This window comes from Panthera leo, chromosome F2 (genome assembly GCF_018350215.1).
Source record: "Panthera leo isolate Ple1 chromosome F2, P.leo_Ple1_pat1.1, whole genome shotgun sequence".
Lineage (NCBI taxonomy): Eukaryota > Metazoa > Chordata > Mammalia > Carnivora > Felidae > Panthera > Panthera leo.
Window position 1 is genome coordinate 79920576 of NC_056695.1, and position 16442 is coordinate 79937017.

At 58.0% G+C, this 16442-nt stretch overlaps 1 protein-coding gene across 10 annotated transcripts in view; it reads right to left on the reverse strand.

Annotated features, from left to right (window-relative positions):
* AGO2 (argonaute RISC catalytic component 2) overlaps nucleotides 1-16442 on the reverse strand; it is a 123999-nt gene that overhangs the window by 24928 nt on the left and 82629 nt on the right. For all 10 annotated transcript variants that reach the window (XR_006198521.1, XM_042924283.1, XM_042924286.1 and 7 more), the window contains 8 exons: nucleotides 9373-9554; nucleotides 7466-7602; nucleotides 6525-6659; nucleotides 5641-5728; nucleotides 4822-4969; nucleotides 4012-4131; nucleotides 3757-3879; nucleotides 131-264 (listed from right to left, as the gene is read on the reverse strand). Coding sequence is in view for 9 of the 10 variants with exons in the window: in XM_042924283.1 (XP_042780217.1) it covers nucleotides 131-264; nucleotides 3757-3879; nucleotides 4012-4131; nucleotides 4822-4969; nucleotides 5641-5728; nucleotides 6525-6659; nucleotides 7466-7602; nucleotides 9373-9554 (1067 nt within the window). In the remaining variant the exon portion in view is untranslated. The remainder of the gene's footprint in view (nucleotides 1-130; nucleotides 265-3756; nucleotides 3880-4011; nucleotides 4132-4821; nucleotides 4970-5640; nucleotides 5729-6524; nucleotides 6660-7465; nucleotides 7603-9372; nucleotides 9555-16442) is intronic.

The following is a 16442-nucleotide window of genomic DNA, read 5'->3' on the forward strand; positions in this document are numbered from 1 at the left end:
CATCCCGGGCACATGTCCGCTGGCCTGGAAAGGTCACCAACTCCTGCCACGGCCACCGAGCTGCCCCGGCCCCGCCCCGCCCCGCCCCCGGCCCCGCGTGTCCCCTCAGCAGCACCGCCAGCAGCCTTACTTCAGGTGGACCTCCGTGCACTGGCGCTGGGGGGCGAAGCACGCGATGGCCCACACCTTGATCTCAATGCCCGTGTGAAACTGCTTGTTCCTCATGTCCCAGACGCCCTGGACAGGGGTGGCGATCGCTTTATTCTGCAAATGGCAAGACGTTCAGAGTGAGGGAAAATGGGAAACGAAACCTCCTGACCTTGGGTGGTGCTACTTTCCCTGCTTCTGCCGATCCCCCGACCAGGTGCTCCTGAGGCTGAGAACTGAGCCTCGGTGTGGTGTCCCACCCCTGACCTGCCCAGCGCTGCAAGTGGGCCAGAGGTATCTGCAGGATGGATGGACGGACGGACGGACGAAGAGGTGGATGGGAGATGAGGGATGGGAGGAGGGAGGGATGGGAAGACGGAGAATGGATGGAGGGGTGGGTGCGGGGACAGAGGAGGAAGGACGGCTGGATGGGTAAACAGAGAATGGAAGGGCGCACGAGGGATGAGGGGACGCAGGCCAAGGACTGCAGAGAGGCCCAGAGCTGCCCCCAACCTCAAGGGTAGCCTGGAAGGACGGGAGTGCCCTGTGATGCTACAGGAAGGCTTCCTGGTTCAGAACGTGCTCTCCTTCGTTTTATCTCCTCTGTGATCACGGAGGCAGCCAGGGAAGGGGAGGCCCCGGGCCGGGGAGCAGAGCGGCCAGCTAGGAGCCCTCCGCTCCCCTCCACGCGCCACTGCCTGCGGTCGTTCCAGGACCGGAAGCTACCCCCGCTTGTGAAGAAAGAGCAAGCGACGTGTCCACCTGGTTTTGTCATCTCTCGACCAGAAAGGACCGGGCCTCGGCGTCGCCACCCGAGCAACCTCTGAGTTCCCTGAAGTGACTCTGGAGGACAAGGACAACAGGGAACGGCCACGAGGAGGAGGACGGCGCTGTTCAGGCCCGCGGGCACCACCAACGGGCAGGGCCGCATCTGGGTCCCCGTCATTCAGTTGCAGAGGTGTTTTTAGCAGAAAACGTTTTTAATTCACAGAAGTAACACCGGCCTATTGCACAAATCAAACGTTACGGAAAGAAACGCTTTTCTTTCCTGTGTTTTGGTAACGACTGCCGTGGCCCCACTGGCTCCGTCTGTAAGACATGGGCTCCAACTGCCAGTGTGGCGCTCCAGGCTTAGCAAACACACACCCGCTCAGCAGACGTGGGCTCGGACGACACCCGCGCTTCTCAACCTCAGCACTGCTGACACCTGGACGACCCTACGCACCGTAGGATGTCGGAAGTCTTTGTCACCAGACGCCAGCCTCCAGACACTGCCAAATGTCCCTTGGGGGGCATTTAATGTTTCGCTCTGACAACGGACAACAAGCCGGATAGGCGATGGGGAGTCCAACCCTTAACCTCGGCTCGGGTCACGACCTCACAGTTCGTGAGATCGAGCCCTGCACTGGGCTCTGTGAGCCCAGAGCCTGCTTGGGATTCTCTCCTCTCTCCCTCCCTCTGCCCCTCTCCTGCTTGCGTGCACTGTCTCAAAACAAATTAACAAACATTAAAAAGAAAATTTTTTTTAAAGAAGCATTATAAACTTTCAATCCCTACAATCCTCGTGTTTTTGCGAGATAAGATTACAAGAACAAATTTATTTTCCAGACCATTCCTGTATTTACTAAGAGACAGAATGTTGAAACAGACGCGGGCTCAGGCAGTGAAGAAAAACTCCAGATTTGTGATCTTGGTGTTACCATGTAATAAGGGCCTTTCTAGGCACCTACCTGTGAAACAGAACCAGACGCTCTTCCTCCTACGGTTGTGACAAGGGTTCAAAAAGGTGCTACGTTTGCACTGTGTCTGGACATAGGTTCACAAGTGAGCCTTTGCTGGGAAAACCTCTTTCAGAGGATGGGGACCAGGACGGGGACCCCCACACAGAAGGAACACCACGCAGTAAGACTCAGAACGAACACGCCAGGCCTCACGCATGCGTGGAAGCATCTCCAAGACCTCTACGGCCTCTAAGAGAAAGCTTTAAGTAAAAAGAAGTGTATTTAATGCATCACTATTTGCACTGGGAGGGGTGGAAAAAAAATTGTGACTAACCCCTGGGCAGTTTTATAAAGGGCAGAGAGACACCAGTCACTTCCTGGGGAAGCAACCAGGACAGAGGGAAAGAGATTTCTTCCTGTAATTCTTTGTTTTGTTTTGTTTTTTAAGTAGGCTCCATGCTCAACGTGAGGTTCAAAGTCACGACCCTGGGATTAAGAGTCGTGTGCTCTTCTGACTGAGCCGGCCAGACACCCCCTTCCTGTGAAGTTCTGTGCACCTTTTTTTTTTTAATTTTTTAAAATGTTTCTTTATTTTTAAGAGAGAGAGAGACAGACTGAGAGGGAGGAAGGGGCAGAGAGAGAGAGGGAGACACAGAATCCGAAGCAGGTTCCAAACAGCTCTGAGCTGTCAGCACAGAGCCTGACATGGGGCTCAAACTCATGAACCGTGAGATCATGACCCAAGCCGAAGTCGGACGCTTAACCGACTGAGCCACTCGGGCACCCCTGCGTACTATTTGAACTTTGGAACACTTCATTTTATTTTATCTTATTTATTTTATTTTTTAATGTTTTTTATTTATATTTGTGAGACAGAGAGACAAAGCATGAGCTGGGGAGGGCCAGAGAGATGGAAACAGAATATGAAGCAGGCTCCAGGCTCTGAGCTGTCAGTACAGAGCCTGACACGGGGCTCGAATTCATCAACAGTGAGATCATGACCGGAGCTAAAGTCGGATGCTTAACTGACTGAGCCACCCATGTTCCCCATATTTTATTTTACTTATTTTTTGAAAGAGGGAGAGAATCCCAAGCGCTGTCAGCACAGAGCCCGACTCAGGGCTCGATCCCACGACCCTGGGATCGAGACCTGAGCAGAAATCAAGAGTTGGACGCTCAGCGGGCTGAGCTGCCCAGGCGCCTCTGAACTTTGGAACACTTGAAAAAGCAGAGCCTACGTTTTACAAGAAAGGGAAAACCCTACAAACAAAACTAGGCCTTGCCACTGGTCTGGAGGACCAGCGTAAATGGTAGAGTCAGCTATAGAATGCTTCCGTGAGAGCCCGTGGCCTGTGAGGCTAAGGCCTCAGGCCCCAAGGAGGTGACGACGACCCCTCTCGTGAACTCTGTCAGGGCTCCATGGACAGGACACCCTATTGTGCACTGATAAAGCCAGGCATTTCATGGGCAACAACACACGAGCAAAAACATGAGTGACTGGTGGCTCTGTTTGCCAACAAATCCCTCTGAAACAGAAGTTAAAAACCCAGAAGAGCAGTATAAGCTTCTGGAAAATAATTCGTTGCTGGCAGAGTACCCATCACGCAAAGAATAACGCTTCTCAGATGCTGATGGGCTAATAAAAATTACCTGTTGGAAAGATAAAGGGTAATTCTGAAAAACTTCCAATACGACCAAGACAACTCCGTCCTTCCTGAGGCTCCCTAACGTGGGCCGGCTTCACCCAGTGTGGGAAGAATCCCTTACCCGGACCACGGTCTACGCCTCTGGTCATGGGTCCGGCCTCAGTGGGCTCAAAAGCTGCTGTTCACCACCGAGCGACAGGCACCCATCGGCGCCCCCCGCCCCACCCCGGCCACGCACGTACCCTGCCCCCGTAGAGGATGGAGGGCGGCTGGAGGACCCGTCCGGTCACATCTGTCATCTCGTCTTTGACCATGATTCCAAATTCACGAACATACGGATCTGTGTTAAAACTTGCGCTTCGCATCTTGAAAAGGAAAAAAGAAAGAAGCCGTGTCCGTCCGAAGAAGCATCGGGGGCTCCCCTGCCCCGGGCGCCACATACCGCGCTCCCCTGGGCGTCCCCACCCCAGGGCTGGCCCCTGGAGCCAGGCGCTCACCAGCTTGCTAATCTCTTCTTGCCGATCGGGCGCCGACCTGGCAGTCGCTCTGATCATGGTTGAGGTCTGATTGTCGGTCAGCTTTTTGATACATCTCTGTCCTGCTACTATGTTACAGACCTACAAAGGAGAGACCCGGGACGTCGGCACCAGCGCAGGAGGGCCAGGCAGGGTCTGAGGCTGAGCACGGGGCTGGTGGCCCGGCTCTGCCTGTCCTACACGTGTCTCTTCTCCCGGAACCCACCAGGAACGGCACACTTGCAGGGGCCGCTCAGGGGCCCCGTGGCAGGTACCAGAAATCCTCCTCGGTGAGCCCAGCCCGGCACCAGCAGGAGGTGGGACCCTCCCCAGGTGGGAGCTTGAAGCTGCCTGCTGACGGGAACGAGGCTGGCCTTCTGGACCAGGGTGCGGGAAAACCAGCCGGATGCTTGAGTAACCGGACAAGGACAGAGAATTTAAGGCACTGACAGGAAAGAGTTAAAATCGGGGCCTCAGTTTTAGCATTTAATCTTTCCAGGATCTTCCCAGTAGGAAGGGAATCTTAGACGAGAAGTGAAGAAACTAGCTTTTCTGAACATCTTCTACCCTGTGGGACGGACCTGCTAGGCACACGGGGCTCGTCCTCGATGGACGATGGACGGGGGAGAGTCCCCACACACCATTTCATTCACGGGGAAACAGATGTGACAGGCGTGTCGCCGTCACCAGCCCAGGGCCGTAGGCAGGCAGGACCAGAGGTGGGGCCCTCCCGCTGGTGTCTGTCTAGGGTGCACGGCCCCACCCGAGCTGAGCCGCAGAGACCAGACTTGCCTCGAGGGGAAGGTAGGTGTGTTTCTGCTCCTGTCCGACTTGTAAACATGGCAGGTGGGGGTAGCGCAGAACCAGCTTGTGCCTGTCCTTGAAGTACTGGGCCACCGTGCACTCCACCGTCTGCCCGCTCTCCTGCTGAAGCGGGAATCTAGGAGGACAAAGAAGGGGTCAGGCCGGAGCCCTGCATGTGGCCACGCCCACCCAGGGCTGCTTGCTGGGGGCTGAAGGGGGCGTAGGGTGAGACGTGTGGGGCACCTGATCAGGGACCTTCGAGGGTTCAAACCCAAGCCATGCCCTCTGGGTAAGTAGTTCCTAAACTTCCCTGCCCTCTCTGGAGTTGGGAATCACAGACCACAGATGTCTACAGTACATGCAAGCAATTCGGGACAAACTCGGGACGGACAAATGAGGACAAATCCAGAAAGGTCTGTGCACGTTCCGGCCAAGGCTGGGCCAGGGCACAGGGGCAGGAGCCGGCCGCCCCTGCGATCCGGGGCAGGGCCTCCGGACCCCCGACCCTTCCCAGCACCGGCTCAGCACTGACGACTGGAAAACAAACAAAAACGACCCTCTCTCGCCTGAAAATTCCAGAAGAAAAGTCGACAGGGAGCCGCCAACCTGTCCCCACCCTGTGCAAGAGCTATTCCTTCATTTTATTTCATTTGGTGAAGTTTTTGGCCCCACTGAGCCAAAGACACAGGGCTAGAATTTTTAGCTAGAATGAGATAACCCTTTCCGGAAGGGTCACCGCTCTAGACTGGTCGCCGCAGTGACGGGGAGAGCCACAGCCGGTGTGGGCGGGACAGCGAGGCCACTTACGTTTGGTGGCTGGCGGGCCGCCGGGTCACGTTGCAGACGCGGTACTTCCTCTTCATCTGCCCACAGTGCGTGATCTCCACCTTCAGACCTGACAACAGAGCAGCCGAGCTTCAGGGTCAAGACCCGCCCTGGGGCGTGGGGCCTGGGGCTCAGGCCCCCGCTTCCCGAGCGCCAGCTGGCGCAGAGGCCGCCCTCGCCCTGAGAGGGAGGGGGACTGTCGGGCTGGGCCCATCTCAGCCACGGGGATGCCTTCGGCCCCAGAAATGCCAAGGCCAGAGGCTGGACACTGTTCTTAAAGAAGAAAGAGACCATGTTGGCTCAGTTGAGACTCCGCACTTCCTCTAGGATTATTTTTAGCAACGGGTACGTGCGACGGCCTTTAGAAAGCCATCGGGAAAGGACAGGTGCTCGGGGGGCGGCTGGGGGGGGGATGGCCTATGTGTGTGGGGGGGTGGGCGACAGGTGCCAGCCAGCTTTCCGAGGCTGGGCCCAAGCCAGGTCACCGCACTCGGGCTGTGTCTTCCGGGGTGGAACCCTGACTCAGTGGGTGCGGATGCCACCATTGTGAGGACCACCTGACCAGGCACGAGAGCATGCGCCCCACCCCAGAACAGCAAGAGGCACTGACTATAACCACACTGAGGCTCTCTGGTCCCAACAGCCAATGACCTGGATGCCACCGGTCACTGACCTGCTCCTCACCCTACACGGAAAGCCATTTATTTAGAACATCATCATTCCTGCTCTGTGAAAGGGGTTTAATTCATCTGACGGCTAACCTCTCTTGCCCTCCCCGCCACCCCCCCACCCCACATCCCTGTCAGGACTTAAGGAAACGCACTGGGGAGCAGGACCCTGGCCCGATGCGCGAGGCAGTTACCCACCTTTGATTTCTTTGGTAAACTTTACCCTTTGGGAATCTGTCAGAGGTTTTTGTTGTTCTTCAATACTTTTAAAATCCAAAACTTCACAAACAAACTCGATTACTGGCTGTGCCTTATAAAACGCAGTTGCTGAGACTACAGGTGGGAAAAAACAGCAAAAAAAAGCAAAAGCGTGACGTGGGATGTGCCCGGTGGTGCCCCTTCCATGCTGGCCACCTGGGCTCTGTCCGCCTGGTCCCTGGAGGCCACCTTCGGGCCTTGTAGGTGGGACAGAGCCAGAGGGGGCCGCCCTATATCCCTCCGGTCAGGGCTGACAGGAAGCGGTTGGTACAGCCCAAAGACAAAGTCACCCTCTGAGAATAAAATCAGGATTAAACGAAAACCCCAGCAGATCACGACAACCACAAATCTGGGTTTTCTGAGTGGCTCTGGGTGTAGATGTCTCTGAAGTTTACTGTTGCTTTGTGTGATCCAACCGTGAGAGGCTCCCTGCGGGGGGGGGGGGGGGGCGCCAGGCCGCCCTGAACCTGGAGACCAGCGCGAAGGCAACACAGCAGGCTGGCCCTTAGTCAGCCCCCCTGTGCTCATATCAACCAGGCTGAAAATGACAAGGTGACATGAAGGGTGGCCCGAGCAGTGAGGGGTCCCTTCACCTCCCCGCCCCTCCCAAGAAAAGCTGACCCTGCCGGTGGATGCCAGCAGCAGCCTGTCAGAGACGCAGACCCCTGGGCCCGCCTCAGCACCCTGATCCCCGCTGTCTAGAGTGAGCCCTGCGGGCGGCTCTGGTGGGGTCTGAGAGCCACTGCCCAAACCTCAGAGCAGAGGACAAAGGCCAGGGGCAAGAGCGGCTCTGGCTTTGACAGAGGCCACGTGTGGAACTGGCCCGCACAGGCGCCCCCCCCCCACCCCTCCCCCGCCACAAAGACCGGGGCTTTGCTTACCATCAATGTTTAACATCATTTTCCAAAGAGAAGGTCGGACGGACTGATGGAAGCCAAACCACACTTCCCGGCCCCCCCCGAGGGGGTTGGAGCAGCCCTCGGACGCCGTGAAGAAGGAGCGGCCCACGGGGGTGTACCTGCAACGAGAGACCCCCGTCCCATCAGGCGAGCTTCCTCCAAGCTGACTCCAGGCCTGCGGGTCGCACGTCACTCGCGCAGGCGAACGTTCACGGTCACCAACAATCCCGCTGTCTTCTCCGCACGGGGGTGCTGTCACTGAGCTACGCTGCTGAAGACGCACCCCTGGGGACGCGTGGCCTTGCCACAGGGCAGGGAGAGCAGCGTCCTCAGGTGCTCCGGCTCGGCGCCCACGGCTGCCGGACCCCAGACACAGGCCATGGCTGCGCACGACAGCCCCGCCCCCCTTGACGCGGCTGCGCTCAGACCTTTCTAGAAACAGGCCGTGTCGGGTGTGCCGAGGTGGCGGGACCGGGCCAGCCCCGGGCCCTGGGGGGCCGCAGGGACGCCCTCCCCCGCCCGTATGGGGAGGAGGCGGCGGGACAGAAAGGTCGGGCCCGAGGAGACTCACACGCCTTCCGGGGGCCGGCTGCTGACAGCGCGGAGGGCAGGGGCCCCCGGAGCGAAGCGGACATGTCCGCAGCACAGCAGCACCCACGGCGTCCGGTCACCCGGGGCCGTGTCGTCGCTAAGCATCCAAAGGGAAGACGCGCTGTGTGGAGGCCGCATTCCCCTCTACGGGGGGCCCCGTCCACGGGACTGTGCGGGCGGCCCCTGCCCTCCCCCTCGGACAGGCTCGCCCTGCCACTTTTTCTGTTATTTTTCCACAAGAAAAGTCGGCTTTCCTCCTGATTATAAAAGTAACATCATAATTAATTCAAAAGAACACAGAAAGCAAAACTTCAGAATTCACAGTAATTCCTGCCAACCCTTAAAAAAAGGCTTTCAACGTTTTGGCAACTGCCTGTCCAGATTTTTTTTTTTCAACTGCACCCTGCGGGCCGGGGGGGGGGGGGGGTCCCCTGCCAGGAGGTACAGCCTGCCACATATCTGGTCACCCCACCCAATCTGGAGACTGAGAACACCAGGGTCCCTTTCGAAACCTCACAGGCACTTCAGTGCACCTGCTCTCACACCTACAAAGGGACAGAAGAGGCCCCACCCTCCCCTCAAACCTCAGAGCTTCGGTCAATACTCGGGAGAGGTCAGCAAGGGGGCTCGTTTCTCCTTCTGTCCCTGGTTCATTCAAACAGTCCCCAAGGCCCTACCGTGTGCCACACACCTGGAAGCAGCAGGCTTCCCGGGTCAGAAACCCGGGGTCCGGGGGCAGCAAACTGGCCTCACACAGGAATTAGCGCAGCCCCACCACCCGGTTAGTTGTGAGCCATTCAAGGGTCCACCCACCCTCTGTCCCGTCAAGTTCAAGCGTGGCGATCTGAACACGCACCGTGTCTCCTGCCGTCTCAGAGCCGGCCGGGTGGTGGGTGCTCAGCCACGTACGGGGCTGGGGATGCCCTCCTGCTACCACCAGTCCCACGAGGGAAGGCCACAGAGCAACACAACACAGCTCACAAGGCTAGCCGAGCGAGAACGTGACGGCCGGTGGGCACAAAGACGGGCAGGCCTTCTCTCTGCCCAACACGGGCCCCGAACCCACAACCCCGAGACCAAGGGTCACGTGCTCTATTGACTGAGCCAGCCCGGCACCCCAGGTGATTTATTTTTACGTTAAAGATTTTCCACGTTAGTATCGCCATAATTTTCATCACAAAACCCAGGACCGTCACCACCCCGATTCCAAAACTCCACTCCTCCTCGGACAGAGGTTTCGTACTCGCCAGGCGGCCCTCAAGGCGAGCAGCCGACACTCCCGCTTCCCTGGTCCTCACCTCATGGACGGCAAATGCCGCATGACCACGTCCAGGGCCTGGATCGTCTCAAAGGGGACGCTGGGCAGCCGCCCCGAAAGTGCATCGTGTAACGCCTGCAAGCTCACACAGGACACCCACTTGATGGACACCTTGAAGATGCGGTCCTTCCCTTCTCCCGGCAGCGTGACCTCCAGCTCCACCTGTGAGGACATCCAGAGCACAAGGTCATTCGCACCTGCCTCGTCTTGTTTTCTCCCCCCTCCCCCCCCCCCCTTTTTAAGTAGACTCCACCCTGGGCGTGGAGGTCAACACAGGACTTGAACTCACGACCCTGAGATCAAGATGGGAGCTGAGATTGAAAGTCAGATGTCCAACTGCCGGAGCCACCCACCTGCCCCTCACACTTGGCCTCTTAAGAAGCTACTGGGAGGCCAAAGGCGGTAGGTCAGCTCTCAGAACACTCCTGGCTAGGGAAATGGAGCCAGTCCCTCAGACAACTGCTCACACATGGGCACGTGCACACCACCCCCCCCCCCCCCCCCGGGCGTAACCCCTGGGACTTCTGCCTGGTCCTGCACACAGGGGCGCTCAGGAGAGGCAAGCACCCGGAGACGCTGTCCTAAGGACGCATCACTAGAACGGGGCTGATGCTATATAGCAGCTTCTTGGCCTGGGGGTCCAGACGGGGGTGGGGGTGGGGGCAGGGAGTGCGACACAGGCTGAGGCGGCTTCTGGGACATAGGAAGGGGGCCTGGGAGCTAGCTGGGGGTCCTGGAGAGCTATGTCCCAATGCAACTGAAAAGCTGCAGTGGGTCTGAGGGTTCCCACTTTCTGGGTCCTCTGAACAGACACGTGGTAAAACAAATGCTAACTGTGGATTCTAGACTGTGTGTGCACCCCTACAATGCCTTCAGCTTTCCTCTCTGATGCAACAGGTTCACGATGGAATGTGGGAAGAGGACTGTCTGAATAGAGGATGCGGTGGTGGGGACACGCACGGGGCTCTTCCCCCACCACTTCCAGAAGCTGTCCTAGGGGACTGTCTGTGCCCCAATGGTACCAGCATCTCCGGGCACAGAATAAGCAGAGAAGAAAAGCCTCAACTACAAGACCCAGGAGGATCTCCTGGCAAGAAATTAAAATTCTCAGCAAAACCTCAGAATATTTGCCACAACAGTTGCTCAATGGTCCACAACGGCTCCGTCCAATAGAACTTTCTGTGATAATGGAAACGGTCTCTTCTTGTGCTGCCCAGGATGACAGCCACGGGCCGCGTGTGGCCACTGAGCACTTGACATGTGGAGGGTGTGGCCGAGGGACTGAATTTTCAGCTTTGTTAACTTTTAGCCAACCCACATTTACACAGCCCCGCACGGCCAGTGGCTGGCGTCCTGGACAGTGGTTAGAGGTTCAGTCCCTGAAGCAGACACCGAGTCGTCTCTGTCTCTCTCCCATCTCTGAAGCGCCCCTCGCCCCCTCACCCCGCTCCACGTGATGCCTGGATCTCCTTCACCCCCATCACTTCGCTTCACCACGTAAAATCCTGCAGTTAATTATTTGGTAATTGATGACGTCATCCTGAACACAGGGCACGCGCAACACTCGGTGACTGAAGCAATTTCGGTATTTGTCAACAATACTTCCCGATCGTCATGGAATGTCTACTTTGACAGATCATAGATTACGTACATTTTATCCTTAAATAACCAAAGATCCCAGTAACTGAGACTTTGTTCACTATTTTCTTTCTTAACGTTCATTTTCTCTATTTTGAGACACAGCACGAGAGCAAGCAGAGACGGGGGGGCTAGAGGATCCCAAGCAGGCTCTGAGCTGTCAGCGTTGAGCCCGACATGGGGCTCGAACTCTCAAACTGTGATTTCCTGACCTGAGCTAAAATCAGGAGTCAGACGCTTCACACTGGGCCCCCCAGGTGCCCCCAGTAATTTTTACACATGAAAACACAGATCAGATGGAAGGTCCAGCCCAAGGCCGCACATCCGTGAAAGGGCAGAGGCCGGGCTGGGGGCCAGGCGGGGCCCTTCCACTCCCCACGTGCCGACTGGAGGCCGTCGCTCTCAGGGCAACACGACACACACGTGTGCAGCCACCGCCCGTGCGCCCAGCCTACCTCCCCCCATCCAGGCTCCCAGGCCTCCAAGTCCCAGAGGGAAGGGGGTTCCACACTGCTGCCTCTGCCCCACCTGCCTGGCATGGCCCCCGGCCAGCGGTCACGTGCCAGGTGGAGCATTCGGGCCGCACCGGCTCACTCGTCACTCACCCATCACCCCTCACCCGTCACTCACTCCTCACCCGTCACTCATCCCTCACCCGTCACTCACCCCTCGCCCGTCACTCACCCCTCGCCCGTCACTCACCCCTCGCCCGTCACTCACCCCTTGCTCGTCACTCATTCGACAGGCCTGCTGTCGGCTCCCAGCGGGCACTCTCAACCCCTGGGGAACATCCCCCCTCGCGCACTCACCGCGCCACGTCCAGACGTCACCAGAGAAGCAGGCAGGCCGCACTGGAGTCACCAGCAGCATCGCGTGCCGTCACGCCTGACAGCCACCGACCGGATGTGGCCGGAGGCCCAGCCGAGGAGACAGCCGTGACAGAGAGGACCCTTCCAGGCGCGTGGACCTGACCAGCAAGTGGCCGCAGCCCAGCCACAGAAGGGCACGACGGTAGGGCCCCTTCCAGAAGGAAACACTGTATGTGACAGACACACACACGGCTGCTAAAACCAGGGCCGACACCGCAGTGAGGTGTCACCTCTCGCCTGTCAGGACGGCTAGAATCAAAACCACGAACAGTTAACCACAGTTGGCGGGCACGTGAAGAAGAGGGACCCTCGTGCACTGTGGGTGGGGACGCAGACTGGCGCAGCCGCTCTGGAGAACAGCGTGGAGGGTTCTCAAAAAGTTAAGAGCAGAAGTGGGGCGCTGGGTGGTTCAGTAGGGGAAGCGTCTGACTCTGGAATCCGGCTCAGGTCATGATCTCACAGTTCCTGAGCTCGAGGCCCTTGTTGGGCTCTGTGCTGACAGTGCGGAGCCTGCTTGGGTTCTCCCTCCCTCCCTCCCTCTCTTTCTCTCTCTCTCTCCCCCGCTGCCACGGAAAACAGAAAACTTCTGTTTTTAACTCCTTTTTTTTTTTTTAACGTTTGTTTATTTTGAGAGAGAGTGCACTCTCACGTGTGCGTGCACTCTCTCTCAAAATAAACAAACGTTAAAAAAAAAAAAGGAGTTAAAAACAGAAGTATCACGTGATCCAGTAATTCCACTATTGGGTATTTAGCTGAAGAAGATGAAAATACTAATTGGAAGAAACACGTGCACCCGCGTGACTGCTGCCACGGAAGCAGCCCGGGCGCCCACGGACTGAAGACTGGACACGCTGGAACGTCAGCCACACGAAAGAACGGGCTCTTGCCACTGGCAACCACGCGGATGGATCCAGAGGATGTCGCACCAAGTGAAACAGAGAAAGACAAATACCGTATGACTTCATTTGTATCTGGAGCTTAAAAGACCAAAGGAACAGATGGAAAGCCAGAAAGAGACTCCTCAATGCTGAGGCCTAGGGGTCACCAGAGGGGAGGCGGGGACGGTGAATCACGTGAAGGGGCACAAACTTCCAGTTACGAGTCATGGGGATGACAAGGACACCAGACCGAAGAGAGTCCAGAACACTGTCCTAACTTTGTGGTGACAGACGATGACCACACTCATCACGGGGAGAATTGCATAACGTACGGGACTGCTGTCGCCACGTCGAATGCTGGGAACGCACGGGATACAGTGCAGTATGTCAACTACACTCTGGTAAGAAAATAAAAGTTTGAACATGCCCCTCTCTCCCCCCTCCCCCCCCCCCCCCCAGCCACGGTCTCTGGAGCCCCAGGCGGAAGGGGTGCTGTGTCCCGCGTGAACAGGTGTGCAGGGCCGCCTGGGGCCGAGGCGGGAGGTCATGGTCTGGCCTCCAGCACAAACGCTGTTTTTATGAAGTAATGAGGCACTCAGATAAACGTACCAAACTTTTCTTTGCAGGAAAAGCATCGCAATGCCGTAATCTTGCCAGGTCGATTAAGACAAAGTGAAAACAACCGAAAGAGTGGTAATCACATGAGGTAACGATGTGTTAATTAACGATGGGGATCATCTCGCAACGTATATGAACGTCAAATCGTCACATACGCTTTACAAATGTGCGATTTTATCTGTCAATTACACCTCACTACAGCTGGGGAAAATGCCTCCGAGCACGGGGGGGGGGGGGGGGGGGGGGGGGGGGGGGGCGGTTCTCAGGGGGCTGTATTTTCCTCAGCACAAGATGCTTCTGGAAATCTGTAAGTGGACTGCAGCCTCCCCTTGGCCCACACGCAGGGAGCCGCACGTGCTCCAGGCCCGACGGCAGCCTCCACCCAGCGCGGCGCCTCGAGAGGCTCAGGGCCAGAGGAGACCTCGGCGGAAATGCCCCATCGCGGGCAGGGCAGGGCAGCGCGAGGCTGCGGCTGTGACACGACCTGAGGACACCCTCCTGTCGGTCTGGGCCACGCGCCAGGACCCACCACCCTCAGTCCCGACGACGCAGCAGCCCGTGGCTACCGATGCGAGTTGTGCGGGACGCAGGGCTCTGTCGGGCTCCCCGGCTGCGCACACGGGCCACGAGCCCACCTGCCTCCCAGGGCACTAGCGACAGCGCCTGTAAAAAGCTGCCTGTGACACAGCTACAACTGTTGGAACGCTACCACCGTCTTCTGAGCACCGACACCTGAAGCAGCAGCAGAGGGGCACAACCCAGGCCTGGGGGTGGGGAGCCAGCTGTGAAACTCAGGGTCTCCAGACAGGGCAAAGGCACACGCTCAACTCCCTCCTCAGAGCTGCAACCGGGGGGCTCCGTTTTGGTGTCTGCACGGCCAGGAAACAGAGGAAGGGACAGCGGCACCGTGAGGAACACAGAGAGACTGTGGACAAAGGAAGCAGGTGTGTTTCGACCGGGTTTTCTTTTCTAAGACTGGGCTGTCGTGCAGTCGAGGCCACGTGGGGCGGGTTGTGCACTGAGCTAGGTGCAGCCAGTGCCCAAGGTCCAGGCCTCGCTCCTCCCAGAAGGGGACAGGCGGGTCCCATCTCGTGTTAGATGCGTCCAGGGGCCTCCTGCGAATGTACAGCAACCCATCTTCTCAAAAGGCAAACTGTCGTCCCTCCAAATTACTTTGGACAAAACCCACAGTCCTTCCTAGCACATGCACGAGGGCGGTTGGGAATTCAGTCACCGTCCTCAGGTGGGACCAGCAGGTGTAAGTGGCTGGTCTGTCAGGTATCAGGTCTGAGCCAGGCCAGCTGGGTTCAAGGCCCTGTGACACGTGCTGTGTCTCTACTGGAGGGCCCCTCGGTGCCGAGAGGCAGCGGAGTCGCCCCAAAGAGCAGACGAGGCCAAGGGGATCCCTCCCCCATGTGCTGCCCTAGGAAGGGCCCTGAAGGATGGCTCCCCACCCCCCGGCCTCCCGCAAGCCTGCTGACCGGAAGCTTCGCTGCCCCGCCGGGAACCCCCAACACCTTTTCCTGTCAGGCCAGGTCAGCAGCTCACGGCCCGGGCTTGCCCGGGCACAGGGGTGATGAGGCAGGAGCGCCAGGCATTTTGTGCAGGGTCTGCGTCCCTTTCAAGTTGTACCCCTGGCCTGACAGGACACTTGCTTCCAGGAAAGAGGCGCCAGTGCCGTCCCTGAACAGACAGACCCTGTTGCTACAAGAAGCTGAAGACCCAAAGAGAGGACCCAAGGCCGGGCCCAGCGCCAGGAACCCAACATGACGCATGTTCTGATCTCGCAGAGAGAGCCCAGGAGTTAAATGCAAGTCCTCTGAGCTCTGCCACCTGCTGTGAAACGTGAGGGCCTGGCCCAGGGCACAGGGCCTCTGGGCCCCAGTCAGGGCGCCTCCCCTTCCACACAGGGCCGAGGGTGAGGAGGGTGGGCTCTTTCGGCAGGACGGAGGAAGGTAAGTGACGAGAGCAGCCTTCCCGAGGAAGGGCCACGGGCCACGTAGTGTGTGCGGAGGGGGACGAGAGCCGCCCGCCGGCCCCGTCCAGCCGCTGGCAGACACGGGATCCTCTCTCTTACTACACAGGTGCCCACGACACAAGGAAGGCATTTCGAGAAAAAAGCAAATGTAAGAGAAAACAAGAGACGCTTTGCTACACAAGGTGAAAGGACAGAGGAGCAGAAAAGTGGCCACATCGTGTCGGCTCCCCAACAGAAGAGATGAAAGTCTGCATATCGCGACCACTTGATAGAAACCTAACGGCTGGAAGGGGTGGCTGGGGGGTGGGGGTGGGGCTCTCTACGTTCGTCCACAGACACTGAGCGCCCGCCAGGTACGGGGGGGTGGGTGGGGGGGGACAGTGTGCACGGGGTGGGGGGCCACGCAGACCTCTGAGACCACCAACCACAGCCATCCACGTCTCCCAGGCGTGTGCCACGTCCCAGGCGCCGCAATTTCGTACGTTCAAACAGGACAGCTCGAAGTAGGATCTGGGACCTAGAAGTGCTCCTTAGAAATGCAGACGCCCTCCTGCCCCCCAAAACTGCGTCCGGGGCACAGGCAGCAGGCCACCAGGGGACGCACTCTTCAGGGTGGATCCCTTCGGCTGTCACCAGGACCCCGGGAGGTGGCTTCTACACCTCCCCCCTTTATGGAAGCACCTGGGGCCTGGCCAGGTGGGCGGGCTTACCCAAGGTCCCACACCGCAGCAGAGGGCACGGCAAGGACTCGGCTCAGATCTGTTTCCACCCCAGAGAGCCTGTTAACTTCCACAACAGACAAGCTTCGCATGGGAACACTGGATCAACTCCCCTCACCCCTTCCCAAGGAAAACTATTCCTATGCCCCGCCTAGCGTCTACTTAGAAATATGCACAGATAAACTGCGAACAAACTCCTTATGCTTTTTCCTGTACAACTTTACACAAAAGCAAACACGCACATTCAACATAACACTTCACAATCAATACGTAGCGTATGCGCCAGCACGCTTATCTGTAAGGCGCGATCCCACTCGGGGCACAGGCATTCGGCCCCGGGACTCCCTCAA